At 41.7% G+C, this 17,773-nt stretch overlaps 1 protein-coding gene across 6 annotated transcripts in view; it reads left to right on the top strand.

Annotated features, from left to right (window-relative positions):
* FANCL (FA complementation group L) overlaps nucleotides 1-17,773 on the top strand; it is a 97,437-nt gene that overhangs the window by 26,446 nt on the left and 53,218 nt on the right. For all 6 annotated transcript variants that reach the window (XR_012158289.2, XR_012158292.2, XR_012158290.2 and 3 more), the window contains exons 6-7: nucleotides 1,429-1,525; nucleotides 16,344-16,412. Coding sequence is in view for 2 of the 6 variants with exons in the window: in XM_073339352.2 (XP_073195453.1) it covers nucleotides 1,429-1,525; nucleotides 16,344-16,412 (166 nt within the window). In the remaining 4 variants the exon portion in view is untranslated. The remainder of the gene's footprint in view (nucleotides 1-1,428; nucleotides 1,526-16,343; nucleotides 16,413-17,773) is intronic.

Raw genomic sequence — 17,773 nt, 5'->3', positions numbered from 1 at the left:
GATTAATGATTTTCTGATTGAAAATGGAGATGTAGACTAGAGCCAAATTTATACTGGGTTTAAATGAATGCAGATCAATTGACTTAAGCTTAATTACACCTTGTCATGTAAGTCCTGAATTCAACTCTTAAATTTTCTATGGAAAATGATATTAGTGTCAAATTACCCAAAAGAACTTTGAATCATTTGATATCGTACATGAAAATTAGATGACATTATTTCATGATTAATGCATCCTTTTTCATATCCCCAACTCTACCACTTTTCTATTAATTTTTTTCCAATGCCTGCATATTTGATGCTGTGTGCGGTGGAGTACAAATGTTTTCCTTATTTTCTTCTTTTCACTATTTTCTTCTGCTTCTAATCCAAGAGCATACATATCCTTCAGTTCAGACCTATTTTTTTCTGCTTTAATAAGAATTCCTCTGCCCAGCTTCTCTTGAAAGAGAGCCATTTGCCCAGTGTGCTGACTCCAGTGACTGGACTAGCATGTAATGGTTTTTATTTAAAAAAACCTGTTAGGCAGGTCAGCAGGCAGAAGCTAGTTTTGAACTCGAATGGGCCTTTTCATCAGTATAGGTGATAAGTTGTGCAATATGCTTAGACTGCTTTTTAACTTTACAAGAGAATGGTATTGTAAAAGTGTCAAAATATCCACATGCCCAGTTCACTGGTAAATATTCAGCTAAGTTAGAACATCTTTGGCAATAGTTTAAACTACTCAAGGGACCTTACTTCCAAAGAATGGTATATTTTAAAATGTATTGGTCTCCATTGTAGAAGGAAACTTAAATCTTTGGCATCTTAAACAAAATTTCTGTATTGGTTATACGTTTAAAAACTTAGCAACCTTCAGTATGCACTTAACACTTGTTTGGGTACATGTATACTGTATAAAACTGTCATAACATGAAAGAAAATTATTGTAAATTACTTTATACCTGTTCTAATACTGTATTTTCTTTAGAAAATTGATTTGAGTATATAAACCAATACCAACTGAATTTTCTAAAATAACAGTATTGATCATAAAAGAAGTTCATTGAGGAGAAAAGCAAATAGAGAACATAAAAGTCTTGTAATGTAAGAAACTGCAGAAATGGAGTAAGGAATTTGACAGAAAGTTTAATGTGTACATAAGTAGAGGCTGACAGGAACATGCTGTGTGTGTCAAAGGTTCCAGTGATGGAAAACTGAAACATAGTGCTCACTGACCACAGCATGAGCCTTGACACGCGTTGTAAATAACCCAGAGATATATGACTGCATTAAGTAGTAGACTGATGTATTAACAGCAGTAAATCTACAATGGCTGGCATGCAGGACTTCCACTGATTAATATTTGTAACAGACTAATTAGGAATATAGCAAAGATTACGAGTTATAATTCCCTCTTATACTACCAGAGTTTTCTTTTCCTTTCAGAGTCGTATATGTAGATACTGGCCTTAATACCATCAAGCTAAAAGGAGAAGACTCTTGTGGTCGACAGCATCTAATCACGCTGAAGTTAAATGCAAAGGTGAATTTATTTGTGGGAAAATACTTTAAGAAAATATGACCAGAAAGGATGGATTCCTCTCTTTTTTTTGTCTTTTATAATGAAGTTAGTGAACTGGTTTCTTTCCAAACCTCTTACGTGCTTGTCCTTTATCTTCAGGTGGTTTGAACAATGATTAAATCAGTGAATGTTGTTCTGAAGACTTTTTTTTAAGACCAGTTTAAAACTCACACTGTATAATAGTAATCTAAAAGTATCTTTTGATATAAAGTTGTACACCATTTGCAAAAACCTTCTGTTACAGGTTAGCATCCAGTGCCATTTCGGAAACCTTCATTCTTTGAGTGCTTGCTCATGTTCATTCCAATGTAGGTGTGCATGTGCCGCATGCACTGTTGCTGGAAAGTTTGTCCCTCAGTGGTATCTGTCGAGTCGGCTCTGGTGCCCCCTGGAGTCATGCCCTCATGGTGTAGAATATAGGGGCCAGCTGCCCCGCTGCTCCCTCAGTTCCTTTTTACCACCCGTGACAGTTGCTGGAACATACTCATCTCTTGCATCTCGCAAGTGTTGCTCTCAGTGGACTTTATCTGTAAATAAATTGTAAATAGTTATCATTCAATTACATTAGTGTAGTTAAGTAAGTATAATATAGTTAGCAGAGTTCCTCACCTTGTGGGGTAGCCTGCATTGGGCACCAGGATATGCTTCAGTCCCAGGGTTTCAAACAGTGTGTGGTGTGCCACAAACTGATGCCGGTGAATGACCTGCATGATAACTGTCTTAAGTTCCTAGGAGAGGCCCACGTTCAAGAATGGTGCAAGATCTGTAGGGGTTTCAAACTCGGGACTAAAAAGGACAGGGACAACAGACTTAAGTTCCTCCTGATGGAGGCGGCTCTTTATCCCACCTTGGAGCCTCAGGCGGAATTGGCACCGAGCACTTCAATGTTGGTCAGAAGTGCCCCAGCATCCTTGAAAAGAGGTATAGTGCCATTTCTCCTCACTGGCACCGTGGAAGGATTGAGCGGCCTGGGATTCCTGGCACCATCATTCATCCCTAGGTGCACAGGAAACTGGCACCAGCCTCTTGGCACTACTTGTCATCACCGGTGCCAAAGAAAAAGCACAGGAAGATAGACTGGGGGCGCTCCCTGACCCTGAGACCTGTGATCAATAGGGACTCAGAAAGTGTGCGACCCATGCTGGGCCACTCTGAGGCTCTGACAGGGCGTGTGGCTCCATCGATTTTTGGCCCTGGAAAGAGTGCCATTGAATCCAGTGCCAATGGATTCCCCACCTAGGGATGGCCACTGTGGCATGTTGTCCCTATCTTTTCCATCAATGCCAGAGACCTTTGAGGCTGGGAGGAACCTTCTTTCATTCACAATGCCACCATCCCTGGCTGGTCGTGAACTGTCTGTTGCAGGTCCGGCACCATGGGACGCCAGGGCACCAAGGCAGGTGCCTTTGAATGCAAGCCTGCAATGATGGTACATCACTGCTCTCCTTCGTGGCACTGCTCTCCTGTTCTGGTCAGCACTGCACCACCATGATTGCCCAGGAGTGAGTCCTCCGGCTTGGTTTCGGAGGCAGAATCCTATGCCTTGCCCAGGAGCAGACATTGCTCTGACCAGAGATGCCTAGCACCGGACATGAGACAGGGTATAGCCAGAGGAGGAACAGGGGCTACAAGAGAGGGCCTCCATCTCAACCCTCACTTGCCCAGATATCTGCCCCCTCGAGACACTTGGCAGGGTCCAAACAGACCTTTTGAAGGTACACATGAGGATGGTGTACCAGGACAGCCTCTGGATCCTATTTCCCCTATGGTTGTGGACTGGTTGTCCCACTTCTACTGGACATGGACCCGCATTGCCATGGGCTGTTGGGTATTGAGCATGGTGGAAGTGGAATATATCCTGCAATTCAGTTGTTCCCTCCTTCCCACCCTCCCTTCCTATCCCTTTTCAGGGACCCTTCTCATGAAACTTTTAGCCTAGAAGGTGCAGTTGCTTCTAAGAGTGGGAGCAGTGAAAGAGGTTCCAACGGAGCTAAGGGGACGGTGGTTCTACTCCTGTTACTTTAGGATCCTAAAAGCCAACGGTGACCTCAGACTGATCTTGGATCTGCGAAACTTCAACAGATTCATGAAGAAGCTGAAGTTCTGCATAATCTCTCTGGCTTTGATTATCCCCACTCTGGATCCAGGGGACTGGTATGCCATGCTTGACTTAAAGGATGCGTATTTGCACATTGCTATCTCTCAAGGTCTCAGAAGATACATAAGATTTATGGTAGACCACAAGCATTATCAGTTCATAGTGCTACCCTTTTGTCTGTTGGCAGCTTCTTGGGTGTTCATGAAGTGCATGGCAGCCTTCCTGAGGAGGAGAGGGGTGCAAGTATACCTCTACCTGGACAACTGGCTGATCAAAGGTCGATCCAGAGACCAGGTGGAGGCACACGTCAGATTGATACAGTCAACTTTCCAGGATCTGGGACTATTGATAAACATGCAAAAATCAACACTTTCTCCAGTTCAGAGAATAGAATTCATAGGGGCAATCCTTGACTTTAAGTGGGCCAGAGTGTTTCTCCTAGAGAGCCGATTTATAGCTGTAGAGGCACTCGTACGAAGTCTATGGAGTCACCTCATCACAACAGCGAGGAACTGCTTGAAGCTTCTGGGACACACGTCATCCTGTACCTATGTGGTGCAACATGCACGTTTAAATCCCCTTCAGTCTTGGCTGGTGTTGATATATACATACTAGACCAACACCATCTGGACAAGGTGGTCTGTCTTCCACCATCAGTGATTTCCACCCTCGTTTGGTGGTGGCTGGATCTGGAGATGCTGTGTGCAAGCATTCCCTTCTCAAGACCTGAATCTGCAAAGTCTCTAGTCACGGACACTTTGAAGATGAGATGGGGGAGCCCACTTGGGGACCCTCAAGACCCAGTGTCTCTGGTCATCGGAGGAGCTAGAGTTACACATCAATGTGAGAGAGTTAAGGGCAGTGTGTGTAGCCTCGCAAGCGTTCTGACCCCACCTGGAGGGCAACTGTATAGTGGTCCTCACAGACAACACAACAGTAAGGTTTTACATAAACAAGCAAAAGGGAGCTTGCTTCTCTCCATTATGTTAGGAGGCTCTGAGCTTATGGGACTTTTGTATGATCCATTCCATTCACCTTGAAGCCTCATACCTACTGAGGTCACAGAATGAGTTAGTGGACTATCTCAGCAGATTCTTTTCCATCCATCACAAGTGGTCCATTCGCCCAGACATCTTGAACACTGTTTTCCAGAAGTGGGGATTTCCCCAGCTGGATCTATTCATAGAATCATAGAATATCAGGGTTGGAAGGGACCCCAGAAGGTCATCTAGTCCAACCCCCTGCTCAAAGCAGGACCAATTCCCAGTTAAATCATCCCAGCCAGGGCTTTGTCAAGCCTGACCTTAAAAACCTCTAAGGAAGGAGATTCTACCACTTCCCTAGGTAACGCATTCCAGTGTTTCACCACCCTCTTAGTGAAAAAGTTTTTCCTAATATCCAATCTAAACCTCCCCCACTGCAACTTGAGACCATTACTCCTCGTTCTGTCATCTGCTACCATTGAGAACAGTCTAGAGCCATCCTCTTTGGAACCCCCTTTCAGGTAGTTGAAAGCAGCTATCAAATCCCCCCTCATTCTTCTCTTCTGCAGGCTAAACAATCCCAGCTCCCTCAGCCTCTCCTCATAAGTCATGTGTTCCAGTCCCCTAATCATTTTTGTTGCCCTTCGCTGGACTCTCTCCAATTTATCCACATCCTTCTTGAAGTGTGGGGCCCAAAACTGGACACAGTACTCCAGATGAGGCCTCACCAATGTCGAATAGAGGGGAACGATCACGTCCCTCGATCTGCTCGCTATGCCCCTACTTATACATCCCAAAATGCCATTGGCCTTCTTGGCAACAAGGGCACACTGCTGACTCATATCCAGCTTCTCGTCCACTGTCACCCCTAGGTCCTTTTCTGCAGAACTGCTGCCTAGCCATTCGGTCCCTAGTCTGTAGCTGTGCATTGGGTTCTTCCGTCCTAAGTGCAGGACCCTGCACTTATCCTTATTGAACCTCATCAGATTCCTTTTGGCCCAATCTTCCAATTGGTCTAGGTCCTTCTGTATCCTATCCCTCCCCTCCAGCGTATCTACCACTCCTCCCAGTTTAGTATCACAACAAGGCACAACAGAAAGTGCCCTCAGTTTTGCTCCTTCCTTGGACACAGTTCAGATTCACTCACGGATTCTTTTCTCCTTCCCTGGATTGGATGGCTCTTCTATGCGTTCCCTTCCACTCCTGTCATTCACAGGGCCCTGTTCAAAGTCATGCCAGCACTGGTTCACCACTCTGCTGGACCTCTCGGTAAACACACCATTCAGCCTGCCACTGTTCCAAGACTTGATCTCTCGGGATCCTGGTCACCTGTTCTACCTGAACCTCACATTGCTTCACCTGACGGTATGGAAGCTCCATGGCTGAACCCAGCAGAACGGTCCTGTTCAGCATAGGTTCGTGAGGTGCTATTGGGGAGCAGAAAACTATTGACTAGAGCCACTTACCTGGCAAAATGGAAGAGATTGTCGATCTGGTTGATGCGTAAAGGCGTTTCACCTACTGAGTCCTCACTGAACTTTATTTTGGATTACTGCTTCATTTAAAGCAGGAAGACCTAATTGTGTCTTCTATAAGAGTCCATCTAGCTCCGATCTCTGCATTTCACCCCTGGATGGGCGGCCGGTCAGTATTCTGAAACTTAATCTCTGGCCGCTTTCTGAAGGGGTTGGAATGACTCTATTTGCAGTATGACAACCACGCCTCCTTGGGATCTAAACTTGGTTCTGACGAGGTTGATGGAGGCCCCCGTTTGAGCCACAGACCAAAGAGCATGTTGCCAATCTGTCCTGGAAGATGGCCTTCCTTATTGCCATCACCTTGGCTAGATGGGTTTCAGAGATCCAGACCCTTACCTCTGAGTCACCATACAAAGTCTTTTTCAAGGACAAGGTGCAGCTGCAGCCACGCCCGTCATTTCTTCCGAAAGTGGTCTCACAATTTCATAGTAATCAGGACATCTTCCTCACAGTTTTCTATCTTAAGCCGCATGCAAGCAGGGAGGAACAGAGGCTCCATTCGCTGGATGTGAGATGTACACTTGCTTTCTATATAGAGAGAACCAAGCCCTTTAGAAAGACCACTAAACTGTTTATAGCCATTGTGGACGGGATGAAAGCAGTCCAGTGTCAACCCAGGGAATCTCATCATGGATCACATTGTGTATCCTCACTTGTTATGACCTGGCAAAAGTCCCAGCTCCTTCAAACAAACTCTCTATGAGAGTGCAGGTGTCATGGGCGGCGTTTGTGGTGCAGGTTCCAATCAAGGATATCTGCAGAGCAGCGACCTGGTCCTCAGTCCATACGTTTGCATCCCACTACGCCATCACCCAACAAGCCAGAGATGACGCAGGCTTCGGTTAGTAACCATTTTTCATGATCACTCAGTCAGAAGACTAAGCCTGTAACAGGTGTTAAAGAATGTTAGGTTGCTTCTTTAGCCACTTACTGTGTAATGTGTGGAGATGAAGAGTAGGTATGGGAGACTACAGTGGGGTCTTTGGGTAAAAAGAAAACATTCAGCGTTTTTAGGCTAAATAATTGGCCTGTTTTGATAGCATTCCCTTCTACATGTTCTTACCTTCAGTAATTTATCCTTGTACTTGAGTGGTGAAAATTTCTGACTGAATTTCATTATTTGAACATTTTTGCAGAACAGTGCAGCTATTTCTTAAAGGAGGTTGGGGAAAAGACTGTTCCTTCTTTCTGTTTAAAAACAAAAATTTTGAAGATTTGCATTTCAAATCTGAGATGGCAGAATAGCTGTTAAATTCTACATAAATAGCATATAAGATTTTTGAATTGGTGCAAAAACTGTTTATTTGAAAGACCCAGAAGAAGATGCAAGACGTAGAAAACTCAGTTATCCAGGTAGATCAAATTCCTATCGTACTCTGGTTCACCCCGTCCCATTTTCCACCAGAGTGTTGCCTCCTTCTTTCTAGGAAGCAGTGCTTCTCTAAAGCTGATGATAAACAATATTTCACACTTACTTTTCTAGGCAGATACCTTTTTGTCACCATAACTTGTCTCAAATGTTCTATCTTCTGCGCTTGTGAAGTAATCCTGCCTTAATGTTCATAGAGGGGTTGCTACATGAATCTCATCAAGTTAGAGACAGAGATTTTGCATTTGGATAAGAGACAACTTTTCATACCTGTAACTCAGGGATGGGCAAACTACGGCCTGCGTGCCACATCCGGCCCGTCAGACATTTTAATCAGGCCCTTGAGCTCCAGCAGGCAGCGGGGTCAGGAGCTTGCTCCACTCCGGCACTCCAGCTGGGGAGCGGGGTCAGGGGCTTGCTCCACTCCGCGTGGCTCGTGGAAGCAGCGGCATGTCCCCCCTCCGGGTCCTACGCATAGGGGCAGCCAGGGAGTTCCCCAAGCACCATCTCTGCAGCTCCCATGGGCTGGGAACCGTAGCCAATGGGAGCTGCAGGGGCGGTGCTTGCAGATGGTGGCAGCATGCAGAGCCCGTCCGCACAGAAACTGGATGGGGGACAAGCCACTGCTTCCAGGAGCTGCTTGAGGTAAGCGCCACCTGGAGCCTTCACCCCGACCATCTCCCGTGCCCCAACCTCCTGCCGCAGCCCCCTCCCATATCCTGAACTCCTCATTTCTGGCCCCACCCTGGAACCCACACCCCTAGCCCAGAGCCCGTACCCCCTCCCATACCCCAACCCCCTGCCTCAGCCCGGAGCCCCCTCCCATACTCCAAACCCCTCTGCTCCACCCCTAGCCTGGAGCCCCCTCCCGCACCCTGAACCCCTCATTTCTGGCCCCACCCCAGAGCCCGCATCCCCAGCCAGAGCTCTCACCCCCTCCCACACCTCAACCCCCTATTTCATGAGCTTTCATGGCCCGCTACACAATTTCCATACCCAGATGTGGTCCTCAGGCCAAAAAGTTTGCCCACCACTACTGTAAACAGTATTTCTATGATTGACAAGTCAATTTCTAGCAATTATCCCTTTTTAAAAATAATTTTCTGCTTTTATAGCTGTCTAAGAGGCCATCTAAGTTGTAGCGGCCTTTTCTCAGCTTCCTTTGGACAGCAGTGCTGCTCAGAATCTCGCCTCCCCCACCCCCATGCACCTTTCTGCCCCTGGTATGCCCCCTACACCAAGGTTTCTGAGGAGGTCTTCAGAGAACAGCCTGTGGCTGTCTTCCTCAGTTCCAGCTCTGGGGGAATTCTGTGGATTTTAGAGCTTTTATGTTGCTCTGTCCCTATATCTAGTGTAAAAGGGCTGGAGCAAGGGTGAGGATCTGACGATCAGAACAGAGGATGCATGGGAATCCAATCCTGCATTAATGAGCATAGCTAAGCATCTACCAAGTTGCTCCTGTTGAGCAGATACCTCTCTTCTTTGGTATTATCTAATGAAGACCACATTTTAGCCTATCCCTGTACTGTATGATTACTTTGAGGATCAAGGCCATCATGTTAATTGCACTACTGAGTATCTGATTACTTTTATATACTCTTTTTAGTGCAGTAGTTTAAAAATCTCAGAGACTTCTAGTAGAAAAGTAAGTTTTAGTATTTCAGTAGTTTCATATGCTAACAACTGAGAACATAGTGCAATCACACCAGATTGTAATTCATAGTCATCAATCAACTCTTTTTTCAGAAGATTATAGTGGTGATATGATCAATTGTGTTTGTCCTTTTTAAAAATGTGTCTGACATTTAAACTTGCTGCGAAAAAAAAATAAAATAAATAAAACATGGTTGGTGACATAGGAATTTAGATTTTTCACTAGTACACATATTAAACACATTGAAAAAGAATGCTCATTAAGTTTTAAGGAAAGCTTTGTGATAGTCATTCATATCATCTTCTTTGGGAAATATCTTCTGCTTAATTTTTGCTATGTTGTTTCTATTGATAACACCAGTACTTGGATTTCCCTTTGTATTTCCTGAGCACATACTGTCCGTTCTCTCCTATGATCCATCAAAGTGTTCAGTTGTCCAATCTTGTCTTCTTCAGAGGCCATATAGAGAAATGGGTTTGAGTACTCTTTTTGTGCCCACCCCCATCAAATATTGGTTATGTAAATAGCTGAATTAACTTGCCATGTTGAAGAAGAAATTGTATGAAGTGTAAGTTGAAAATCCTCCAACACTTGTGTCTGGTCATTGCCTTTTTTTTCTTGGATTCCCTGCTATTTGTTCTACATGATATGTTTCATCTGCACAAACTTTAATTGAAGTAGCAGTCACTCTCTTTATACTCCATTCCCCTGCTACTGATTACTTCTGCTGCTTATGTTGGTTAAGTATGATGAAGTTCTAGCATTGACCACATTGTCAACATTCTTTGGGCTTGTCTACGCATAAAATGCTGAGCTGCTGTGGTACTTCAGTGTACGAAACTACCTACGGTGATGGGAGGGGTTCTCCTGTCAGTGTAGGTAATTCACCTCCCCAGGAGGTGGTAGCTAGGTTGATGGAAAAATGCTTTTGTCAATGTAGTGCTGTGGGCAAGGAAACTTAGGTCTCCTTAACTACTCCAGTCAGTGAGGTGGATTTTTCACACCCCTGATGGACCTAGTCAAACTGACCTAATTTTCTAGTCCAGGTTTTATACTTTTCAGATTCAGGTACTGCTGACGTTCTCAAAAGAAAGAGAATTGGTTTTGAGGGATGGTGGGGGGTAGGCAAGGAAATTAGGAAACAATTTATTTTCCTTTCTGTAGAGCGAAAGGAGAAAGGCAGAATGCAAATGAAACCAGACTTTTGCTGGTAAGAAGAATGATTTATTAAGAGTTGGAGGGCTCAGTTTAATTTAGCTGTAAAGGCTGAAAGTAGTTGTCAGTATGTGTTGGTTTCTTGTGGGGATGTTTGGGCTCAGGAGGGTCAGTAACAGATACAGACCAGGGTATTTAGAGAACTGTTCTCCTTCATCAATTGTAAATTGATATCTAAATAATAGATTTTAAATAAGCAGGAGAAAAGAAATTTCAGAAAACCAGGAGTAGATGCTTACATTAATATTCAGTACTTGGGTGTTTTTTTGTTTTGACTGGCATATAAGTCACACAAGACTGAGTTGGATTGTTTTTTTAATAGTCTTCAAGACAACTAGAAATTATACAATTTTGTGTCTAGTATTCTTGGATTAGATGTTTACTTTAACATGAGAAGAGTGAAATTTTCAGGGGACAAGTTCTATTGTAGATGATTGAAGTACTGTGTCGTGTTAAATGTTTTTTCATAAGGTTACCAAGTGCTTTAGAAGAAATCCCTAAATATTTTCTTGTCCATCTGTTTTATAGTTTGGAAAGGTCCTCAAAATGCATCCATATCTCATTATCAGATAAACTTATGATTTCTAAAATATTATATCCTCTCCTCAAGGCAATTTTTTAGTTACCATCTACAATAAACTAGCTGATTAAGTCATATTTACTTAAGTATTTATCCTATGAACTAGCTAGTCATTTATGTGTCTGAAAGAGGCGGAATGTTGTGAGGGTAGTATATAAAGACACTAGAATCAAACCTGAGGTTGCTATTTGGAAGACAGAGTGTAGTTCAGTCAAAAATAAAGAACTCTGCACCAAAACTTGTAACAAATATTTGGTGTATGCCGGGGTGGGCAAACTTGTTGGCCCGAGGGCCACATCTGGGAATAGAAATTGTACGGCGGGCCATGAATATTCACAAAATTCAGGCTGGGGTGTAGGAGGGAGTGAGGGCTCTGGTTGGGGGTGCAGGATACGGGGGGGAGCCAGAAATGAGGAGTTCAAGGTGCGGAAGGGGGCTCCAGACTGGGGCGGGGGGAATGAGGGCTCCAGCGGGGGGGTGTGGGCTCTGAGGTGGTGCTGGGGATGAAGAGTTTGGGGTGTAGGTGGGAGCTCCGGGCTGGGACTGAGGGGTTCGGGGGGGGGGAGATCAGGGCTGTGGCAGAGGGTTGGGGTGTGTGAAGGGATACAGGCTCTGGCTGGGGTTGTGGGCTCTGGGGTGGGGCTGGGGATGAGGGGTTTGGGGTGCAGAAGGGTGCTGTGGGCTGGGACCAAGGGGTTCAGAGGGCAGAAGGGGGATCAGGGCTGAGCCAGGGGTTTGGGGCATGGGGGGGTGAGGGCTCGGGCTGGGGATGAGAGGTTTGGGGTGCAGGAGGGTGCTCCGGGCTGGGATTGAGGCGTTGGGGGGCGGGAAGGGGATCAGGGCTGGGGCAGGGGGAGGCTTAGCGGTGCAGACTCCAGGTGGTGCTTACCTCAAGCGGCTCCCGGAAGCAGCGGCATGTCCATTCTCCGGCTCCTACGCAGAGACATGCGGTTCCTGCCCAATGGGAGATGTGGGGGCTGTGCTAGGGGTGGGGGCAGCATATAGAGCCGAGCCCCCTGGATTCCCCCACACTTAGGAGCTGGAGGGGGGCCATGCTACTGCTTCCGGGAGTCATGTGGAGTGGCCCCCGACCCTGCTCCCCAACTGGAGCTCTGGAGTGGGGCAAGCCCCAGACCCCACTCCCCAGCAGGAGCTCAAGGGCAGGATTAAAACAGCTGGCAGGCCGTAATTTGCTCAAACCCTGGTGTATACTATATCCCTTTTCCCACCCCTTATCTCTGTCTTTTTTTAGGTTGCACATTCCTGGCACATGTTGAGGATCACTGAAAACTGAAGCAAAATTAGAAGTATTCAGTAATGCAGAGCTAGATGCTAAATCTTGTGTTACGGAACTTGATCTGGTTCTGTTGAAATGATAGGCCTTCTGTCTCTCATTTAGCTTTTAGACAGTTGGGTACATTTTTGAGATTCTAGATAACTATTCTACTGAATGTAATCAGACTAATCTTTTTCTTCTGAAAATACTTGCTTTAATTCATCTTACTCAAAAGTTACTTATTTGCATACTTAATTTGTATTTCAGAGGAGAAGGTGCTTTTCTGAGTACAAAACACACCTCTTAGTCATGGATAAAACATTAACAAAATTGGTTTGATTTCTGTCAGTATTTATTTTCTATTCTGTGATGGGCTGATGTCCAGATAACAGGAAGTAGATCAGCTGCTTGAAGTTGCACATCTTGTGAAGTTTTGAGGTGATACAGCAAAAATTCGATCCTTACAGCAGGCACTTGTGAGGATAAAAAAGAAGATTCTTCCGGCAGTAGTTTGTGTGGTAGGTTGTTTGTGGCTCCAAATATATTTTTATATATAATTTGTTAGGCAAATACTCAAATATTCAATTAAAGTTTTTCTAAATTGGTAATTTAATTTGACTTGTAATACAAGGTGATAGGGCTGTCAAACGATTAAAAAAATTAATCGTGAGATTAAAAAAGTAATTGCAATTAATCACAGTTTTAATTGAATTGTTAAACAATAATAGAATGCTAGTTATCTAAATATTTTTGGATATTTTCTACATTTTCAAATCTATTGATTTTAATTAGTACACAGAATACAAAGTGTACAGTGCACACTTTATATTTTATTACAAATATTTGCACTGTAATAAAGATAAACAAAAGAAATTTTTCAATTCACCTTATACAAATATTGTAGTGCAATTTCTTTATTGTGCAAGTGCATTATAGGGTAGGGAATTACAGGTAGGACCCCATACCTGTAAACAAACTTGTTTGTCTTAGCAATTTGCTGAAAAGAAGTAGGACTGAGTGGGCTTGTAGGCTCTAAAGTGTTACTTTTTTTTTTTTTTGAGTGCAGGTATGTAACAAAAACCAATCTACATTTGTAAGTTGCACTTTCATGATAGAGATTACACTATAGTACTTGTATGAGGTGAATTGAAAAATACTATTTATCTTTATTACAGTGCAAATATTTGCAATAAAATTAACAGTGAGCACTGTACACTGTATTCTGTTATAATTGAAATCAATATATTTGAAAATGTAGAAAAACATCCAAAAATATTTATAATAAATTTAAATTGGTATTCTATGATTGTTTAACACTGCAATTAATCACAGTTAATTTGTTTTGAGTTAATCGCTTGAGTTAACTGTGATTGACAGCCCTACAATGTGGTGATCTCTAACTTGTATTTACTATTTATAAATTTAACTTTAACATGAAGTGTGATTGAATTTGTGTTCTTTATCATTTTGATGAGGTCTGTGCCCTCTGGATCCTTATTTACTTTTATATAGAGCCTCATACTGAAAGATACCAACATGCTTTCCTAAATGATGTACAGTAGAAACAATGGTCCTGTTTAGTAGAAGTGTATAAGGTAGAGGCTGGTAATTAGCTGGTGCACAAAATACAGCATGATACTGTGAGGTGAGAAAAGTTTGGCCAAGACGTTTAGGGCAAAAAATGCCATAGGAATTTTTTTAATTCACATAAAGCAAGTAGGAACACAGTTTTCACCATCACATCTGAAAGACCCCCAAAAAATGCATAGAATTCATTTTACCTACCTATAAAAGACAAAGGAATCCATTGACTAACACTGCTGGGATTTTAACTTGTGGTCCCAAGATTGACGCTGGTCCCTAGCATGGAAAACTTGTGTTGGCTTAATTTGTTCATAATTTCAGGCATTGTGATCAAATTTCTTACACTTGTAGGACAGCAAGTATACTTTTATGTAAGCTATGAAATATTTAATGAAAAATGTAATGGCAAATCGCTAGGATAAATGGCAAAATATATTGCTTCTGCAGGTGAAAGAACCCTGGAAATGTTTCTTGCCCAGTTGTTTCAGTTTCCTTTCCCGGTGTTCATTTTTTAACTTGTCTGCAAGTCATGACTGTGACTGAAACCAGTGTGATTAAAATGGAAAAAGGCAAAAGCTTATTCAAGCAATAAGTTTCCTTTAAAAAGTGGAAATCCAGCAAGGAACTTACCTTATCTGACTTAATTTAACAGTTAGAAGGGCTAAATGGAAATTTAAACAGCAAATGGATATATACTTATTTTTTATTAAAAAAATAAACATAGCATGCATCAGTCAGTAGTCCAATAGACTAAAAGGGAGTCAGGAGAATGATCAAAGAGGATACGGATATTACAGAGAAACAAAATTTCGATACACTATTCTTTACCATAGGGGATAATGGGAAGTTACCTGGAGCAGATCTAAAATTTGCAGATAATAAAGATGAGGTTTTCTGTCAAACCTCACATGTCAGAAAAGGGGTTCTAACAAACTGATGTTCAAAATTTCAGTAAGTCACCAGGACTAGTGATAAATTTATGGGGAAGATGGAAGGAGACTTATATCATCTTTATAAGGTTGAACCACTTTTTAACCAGTTAATTAGGGTCTCACTTTTTAAAGAAAAGTCTTATAAAATTAATACACCATTTCATTAATGAGGAAAACAGTTGTCCTTCTCTTCTTTTGGTCTCTGCCCCTACTCCTCCCTCATTCATAGCTTCTCAACTAATCATTGGACCTTCTCCTAAACTGTTGAGGAGCTATCCTCATACCTCTAGTGGTTTCCAGTGCTGCCTGTTCTTCCTGTAGCATATAATGGGACTTGGGTAGGGGTAAGGTGAAGGAGGAGAAACATGCTGATTGGGGTCATTGCTGTATTGGATGCAGTGGTAGAAGCGTTCAGACCAACAATCACATCTCTCATGTGGGCTCTGGTAGGGGCCACGGTATTGTCCCCTCAAGAAAAAGCCCCACTACACACTTGCTTATCATGATACATTTTTTTTGTATATGTAATACTTGTATATTCTCTGAAGAATTGGTAGGGTCAGTTGGTGGAACTGGAAAAGTTGTATTGGATTGAGCCATGTAACTTTTTAGGTCACAAGGTCATGACGTTTTTGATAGTGGGTGCCTTTGAAATGGGTGTATTCCTATGAGATTAATTCCTTTTTTCCTTTTATTTGTGTAGAAAATGGAGATGCCTAGTTTCTCTTTCACAGATTTCATAGTGTAATGCTTACAAAAAGCAATAAATTGGGTTGGTGTAAAGAATGATTAAGTAAAGAATTAAACTTTTGAAATTGAATCAGATTTCATATTTGTATATAGCCTGTTGATTTTTGTTCTGGCTATTTTTTCTTCCCTTGGCATTCTTTCTTGTTGATTGTTTTAAAAAAATGAGAATATGTTAATCACACGCCCAAGTTTATCGGTTTTTGAAGAAGTGGTACACAGTTGCAATTCAGTTTCACTCGTGGAAGGTTTTGAACAGGTGGTAATACTGCTGTTCATATATTGGTGAGTATCACAGCAAATTGGAAGTTGAATCCTAGGCTTGGGAAGAGTTGTTAAACATTTCTAAACCTGGAAAAATAACTTAGGAATGCAAATGCAGGTTCTTCCATTCATTGGTCCTATATTAATATGAAAAGTATTAGCCTTTCTTTAAACAGGATGAGGAAAAGATGGGAAGAAACATTCTTCCTCCATCTTGAATTCTCCTCGTTTGTCTTTTTTAGAAAAATATGTATATTTGAAAACATTGTACACTTTACAAACTGATAGCTCTCCGGCTTCAATGAAATCTGCTATACTGAAATTTTTCTGTAAATGAAAGTTTCTTGTTTAAATGGTAACTGCTAACATTTTATTATTGTCTGGGGAATAATTTACATATTTTCATTGGTATTCAAGGTATTTGAGGCTCTCAAATGTCCTTATCAAATTCTCTCAGCTGATATCAAGTTTTCCCCAACAATGCATCAGCTTCACTGGCAAATCACAACAATAATTAGTGTTTTTTTTTTTTCCCACAGTATCCTACAGAACCACCAAATTGCTTTGTAGACTTCCCTGTTGAATTTGCTCTCTCTTGGATTCCACAGGTAAAATCCATACTGTGTCCTTTTCTAATAACTAAGATTATATTTACTTACCAGCTTAAAGATATATTTACACTGTGTTTCTGATACGACAGGTCTGTGGTAATGTTGTATTTAAAAAGAAAAACAAGTTTGACTGTTTTGACCCCTCTTCCCGTTTGTTGGTATTTTTTCCTTCACACATGCTTGGGAAAATGCTATATTTCGTGCATTCATATTTAATTCCCCAAAGTTCACAGTTTTAAATCAATTTTCTTTCATTGGTTTTTCAATTTTTAAAATGTTTCCTCAACCTTGTAGACATACTCTGTGTCAGCACTAAGTCCCCACTCCATCTCTTACACACTGGACTGCTGAGACTCCAAATATTTATGAATGATACTGGGAAATACATGCATGAGAGAGTAATTACTTATAACAGGGGGAAAAGCTCCCGCTAAACCTTGATGAATATTTTCTAAAACAAATAGAAATTCTTTATAATATATGTAGCTTAATAAGAGCAGTTGAGTATTATACGGTATCGTAAGTTTAATGATTTGTTCTAATTAAGAACCAAATGCCATTACTTTCCATTTTTGTGGAAGGCCTGATGTTTCTCATGCATTATTTCTTGCATCTCTCCCTTCAATAGCAGTGCATGTTCTTGGTAACGGATTTACAGACAATTAACTGGAACACTCTATAGAAAATATTTGATGTTTGTTCCTAAATTAAATAAAATTAAACATTGTTTTTTGTAAATATTACATATTTAAAAAATCTTGTCCGTGTCAAGTAGTTACGGTTTCCACCTATTAATAAAAAGTGTGCAACTGTATGTAAAACATTAATTTCTTGTGGTGTGGCATAAAGATTGTATCAGTACGAGTTTAGGATGGTCGCATAATTTCTGAGTGGCAAAACTCTGAGCCTTGTCACTTTCAGGATGACATACTTATTGCATTGGGAATTTGATGAAGGAACAACTGCAGATCTGGGCAAGAATATATATGTATATATATAGGAAATAATAAATATATTTTGACATTTCACAGTTTTGTTTTCACTTTCAGAGCTTTGGTTGATTCCATACATGTTTTGGAACAACTTACATGCATATTGTATAGTCTGTAAATTGTAGCGGCTTTGTTGCTCTTGTTGTAAATACTGACTTTTATATTGTGTATGCATATATCACTTTCAAAACCTTTTTTTAAAGCCACATATAGGCTGTGTAAATTCATGTTTGTTTAACTTTTGAAAATATTTGAGTTGATTTTTTTTTGATAGACTGAAAAATATAAGCTGACTTAAGTTAAAAGCATCACAAATATGCTCAATAAATTTCAGCTCTGATAGTTTGCTGCTGATAACCTTAAGAA

The sequence above is a fragment of the Lepidochelys kempii genome, chromosome 3 (assembly GCF_965140285.1).
Source record: "Lepidochelys kempii isolate rLepKem1 chromosome 3, rLepKem1.hap1, whole genome shotgun sequence".
Taxonomy (NCBI): Eukaryota; Metazoa; Chordata; order Testudines; family Cheloniidae; genus Lepidochelys; species Lepidochelys kempii.
This window is presented reverse-complemented; position numbering and strand designations above follow the sequence as displayed.